The sequence below is a fragment of the Heterodontus francisci genome, chromosome 21 (genome assembly GCF_036365525.1).
Source record: "Heterodontus francisci isolate sHetFra1 chromosome 21, sHetFra1.hap1, whole genome shotgun sequence".
Taxonomy (NCBI): Eukaryota; Metazoa; Chordata; class Chondrichthyes; order Heterodontiformes; family Heterodontidae; genus Heterodontus; species Heterodontus francisci.
The window spans coordinates 66,757,379-66,762,184 of record NC_090391.1 but is presented as its reverse complement, the minus strand read 5'-3'; the positions used below and the strand labels follow the sequence as shown (position 1 = coordinate 66,762,184).

At 40.9% G+C, this 4,806-nt stretch overlaps 1 protein-coding gene across 1 annotated transcript; it reads right to left on the bottom strand.

Annotated features, from left to right (window-relative positions):
* Positions 1-1,908: 1,908 nt before the first annotated feature.
* LOC137381219 (probable G-protein coupled receptor 139) lies at positions 1,909-4,592 on the bottom strand. Its single transcript, XM_068053596.1, has 2 exons — positions 4,526-4,592; positions 1,909-2,804 (listed from the first exon to the last, which is right to left on the bottom strand). The coding sequence occupies exons 1-2, from the start codon at positions 4,590-4,592 to the stop codon at positions 1,909-1,911; spliced, it is 963 nt and encodes a 320-aa protein (XP_067909697.1).
* Positions 4,593-4,806: the final 214 nt, after the last annotated feature.

Genomic DNA, 4,806 nt, shown 5'->3' with positions numbered 1-4,806 from the left:
AGAGAGGAGATTTACGAGGATGTTGCCAGGACTGGAAAAATGCAGGCACGAGGAAAGATTGAACAGGTGTGGTTATTCTCCTTGGAACAGAGAAGGCTGAGAGGAGATCTGATTGAAATGTACAAAATCTGAGGAGCCTGGATAGAGTGGAGGTGAAGGATTTATTCGCCTTCTCAGAGAGGTCAGTGACGAGGGGGCAGAACTTTAAACTGTTTGCTAGAAGAATAGAGGGGAGATGAGGACAAAATGTTTTCACCCAGATGATGGTAGTGATCTGAACCTCACTGCCTGAAAGGGTAGCTGAGGCAGAGACTCTCTACTCATTGAAAAGGAATCTGGATATGCACCTCAGCTCCCATAATCTGCAGGGCTATGAACCAAATGCTAGAAGGTGGAGTTGGAATAGGTGGATCCTTTTTCGGCTGGCTCAGCCAGGATGGGTCAAAGTGGTCTCTTTCTGTGCCTTCGACATTTTATGCTTCTATGATTCTATGGTTCTTGGAACCTTCAAATACTAAATTATTCCTCTTCTCCATTGATATTCGTTCTATGCTTTTGACCAATCTTTTATATGGTAATTCAAATGGCATCTTATTTACAGGTCTTTCGGATCTATGTCTGGTTGTTCCCCTTATGTATTCCTTTCCTTGAATGAAAACAGTTCGTCAGACTAATCAGAGCAAGATGCCACTCAACTTCACAACCAGTCATTTCGTTTTAGCCTTTTTCAACGTCTGGCCCCAAGTTGCACCATTGTATGTTTTGGGGTTTTGAGGCTAAAACACTGCTATTTAAAAATTCTCAGTTCTGAATTTTCAATTTATTACAATGGGGTTCTCAGTTGTGCCTGACCTAGCATGTTACAAATAATGGCTAGTTATGAACCCAGTATAATTTATTAAGCTAGATGTTATAACTACTTAACAAAAAGGCACTGACGACAACATGGACGTTTCTTATCCTTCAAGACCAGGATTCCTTGAATGTTGCCGGCACAGGCGATGCCTTTGTTCTCCTGTCACTGAATTGACATTACGTTGACCTGTGTTTCAGAATAATTACACAACAGGCACCATTATAAACTGTACCAGCAAAGACTCTGAGTTTCCATCTTTTGGGCTTTCGATTCCTTATTATGATATCCTTTGAATTACCTCTTCCATTAGTTTACCGTGTGGTTCAACTGCCGTCACTGCACTTCTGTAATTAGAGTGGAGTACGCTAAAAGCATGTCCATCTCTTATTTACTAGCCTCCGAGAGTTAACATTTCATTGTGTGAACAAATAACACATCCTTGCAGATACAAAGCAGTTGGACAATCAATGTTTCATCTTCTTATCAACAATGCCAACTATCGTAAACAATTCACCTCAACATTCCCAAGATGCCAAAGCAATTAAGAATAAATGTGCCTCGTGGAATATCAGGAAGCAATGTTATTTTTAAATATAAATGTTTTCTTCCGCAGATATACTTAATTGATCAAGTCAGTTAGCATACTTATTAAACTGCATGGTTCTTGTTTAATGACAGGTGTCATATCCAGGTCAAGCTTCTTTCACGTCAGTTCCTTTCGGGAGCGCAATCACTCTCCTCCTGACCCCTTTACGAAGATCATCTGGGGTATAGATTAAATTGTCCTTGACAGAGGACAAAGGATCGGCACAACATTGTGGGCCGAAGGGCCTGTTCTGTGCTGTATGTTCTATGTTCTATGTTCTATGTTCCCTTTGCTCGCATTTCGTTATCTTTTTTGATTCCTGCTAATTTACTTCCCACCCTCTTGCTCTCGACCCCCTCTTCCCGTCACTAACAGCTCTAGTGTTTGTCTTTGCTCCTGCAGGTCATTTTCTTCTGGACGTCTTCTGGACCTCTTGTCCATTAACCACTTGATCTTTCAGCTGGTTTCAGTTGCTTTGTTTCTTAATTAATTTAATAATTGATGTAACTGGATATTTCACCGCGCTCTTTAACTGCTCTCTGAACTCGGACTGAGTGGCCACACAGATAAATGTGTTTCTACAGCAACTTAAATTCCGCAGCATGTATGCGACATTTTCAAAGATATAATAAGAAACATCATCTAAGAAATGATCAACACGAAAAATATATAACACATACAGCAACCACAGAAATATGAAGCTGCCAGATATGGTGAAGAGTAAAATCATAGACTTCCTTCTTCTCTCCATTTCAGAGTCATTGTGATTATCTTTCTTGCTCTGACCCCTCAGTCTCTGACGAAATCGACTGGCCACTAAAATGTTTCTGAACGTCAGAGCGCTCAGTAACAGAATTAAAATGAATGGTAATAATGGTGTTAAAGCTTTTTCAAACATTCTAAATCCAATCCATCGAGGCTCAGTAAAATAACTTCGCTTATTGGAGCAACGCCATTCTACATTGTCGATTACCCGTATAGGTTTATATCTAAAGTAGATGGGTATATTTTTTGGACAGAGCGGAATGCCGGTTGTTGCTAGAACCACAGTTGCATTTTTCCTGGTGCAATATTTCGATTTCAGCTTCTGGCAACAAATGGCGACAAATCGATCAAATGTGAAAGCGATGGTGAACCAAACCGAACAGTCGATGGCTGCACGGATCAGGACATAGAGAGGGCGACACACAAAGGTGAGATCCAGGAAATTTAATGGGAAATAATAATCATTTATTCTCCAGAGTATGATCTCAGTGATAATGACCAGTAGATCCGCTGTTGACATGGCCACCAGGTAACGGGTGGTACAGCTGGTAAGTCCGCAATTTCCCTTGGACAGGATCACAATTGAGACTAAATTAACTGTAAAGGAGAGAAGGGAAAAGTGGCTGTAAATTACTGAAATACATTCTCCGCTCCTCAACCCTGACAGGAAGGATTTTAGCACCAAAACAGTGTGGATTGGGATCAGGTCAGATCGGGTCCATGACCCCAACCTGCCTCCAACCCCAGCACTTCTAGATTTAACAAATCCTGGACGGGCAGGTACAGCACACCGCTCATCGGATGCTGGTAAACTAGTTAAATATAACAATGCGGAGCCCAAGAATGGGGAGACTGGAGAACTGCACCCGGTCTCCAACTACTCCCAGTGTAGGAACCCATCCCGGACTCGAATCACTCCCTGTGTTCGAAGAAATTCCTCCCTGATTCGAACCAGCCCCTCGGATAGGAGACACTCATACGTCTTGGACCACTCCCTCTGATGTATAAATGAGTTAAATTGAAAATGGAATTTACTAAGTCGATGCAAATGTGATCACAGCACAGGCTTTCATTTCGACAGGAATATCATCAGAAGAAAAGTGTGATAATAACGTATTATAAAGGTGGTGATTGAACACGTGAATAATGTGCACTCATCTGGACTACACATGATAAAAAAATCCAGGGTAACCAGCAGGTGAACGTATTCTTCACAAACATAATGCCATAGCAGGGAGATTATAGTTATTGGGATAAGTTGTGGCTCCATTAAGTCGATAAGAGAAGGATGATTGTTGAACTAATAGAGGCCTTTAAAATTAAAAAAAAGGTTTAGAGAGGGAAAACGTGGACCTGATATTCTCACTTTGCTGGTGACCAGTTCTGCATTTCCTCAAAATAAGATGGTCATCAATAAATACGTGATGGAATTCAAGAGAGACCTATTTACTTGTACTGCTGAGAACGTGGAATTGAGACCTCTTGGAGTAGTTGCAATGGAAGAAAAAATAAGAAGAAGTGAGGTTAATGCATGATGGAGACAGGATTGGACGGATATGCTGATAGGATTAGATGAGCTGGAATGAAGAGAGGCTCGTGCAGAGCAGGAAGACTGCCCTAATCCAGTTGTACCGAATGCCCAGATTCTGTGTTGTAAAATCAACAAGTTGTCTATTAACATGTCATAGTCATCAGTGTTTTTCGTAATATTGAAGAGGATTATTTATTATTGCAGTGCACTTGTGAGCAAACGCTTCTCAGGACTGTGCTCGGGAAGGCTATTAATTTGCATCTGATGGTGCTGTCAACAACTCTAATTAGAATTAGAATAAGATGGGGACCCGCACTGAATACAATGTCAGATACTCCAGGAAATACATGTTCCCTGGAGTTACATTGTCCACACCAGTTAGTCAGCCACAATCAGTACAATTCTAGAGTGTCAGAGACTCCCAGTTGTCCATGATCGCTGAGGTCAGGTGCTCCAATCCAGTTAGTGCGCACACACAGTATAATTCTACACTAACAGATAATTCCAGTAATCCTTCCCCTCTGAGATTTTCCTGCTTTGAGCTGTTATTCTACAGAACACAACATTCCACATAATTCAATAACTTTACAATGCAAAGTGTCTTGAGCTAGAAACAGTTGAGACAACAGATTAAAACTGCACAGCTAATTCAGGAAATTAATGCAATTATATTATTGAGTGTGTGTCTGTGTAACTGTCACCATTCGATCGCATGTAATAATATTATTCCCATGGTAATGGATGAAACCAGCTCATACTCAGATTTACATTGGTTATAGATACTTACCAGGAACGCCAGTTACAGCAAGAATCACATAGAATATGTTCCTGACCCATTGAATTGGTCCGTGCATTTTCTGCTTGGAGTGATCGGTCTGTTCGTGCTGCAGGTAATATCTCTGAAATAAATTCTGAGGTGACACATTCCCAGTGCATTAACTTTATACCCTCCCGGATCTCTATGGGGATACACAGGTTGCAAAATTGTTCGAACAGTTTTTCTTAATCTTTGAACAAACAGATTACGACAGTTGTGCTAATTCCCTGTTAATGGAATATATTTTCCAC

What these genes read in the sequence shown, in the direction of transcription:
- LOC137381219 (XM_068053596.1), bottom strand. Translation starts at nt 4,592, where the DNA reads ATGCACGGACCAATTCAATGGGTCAGGAACATATTCTATGTGATTCTT. An exon ending in TGCTGTAACTGGCGTTCCTG is followed by an intron (nt 2,805 to 4,525) that starts GTAAGTATCTAT and finishes TCTCCTTTACAG; the next exon opens with TTAATTTAGTCTCAATTGTG.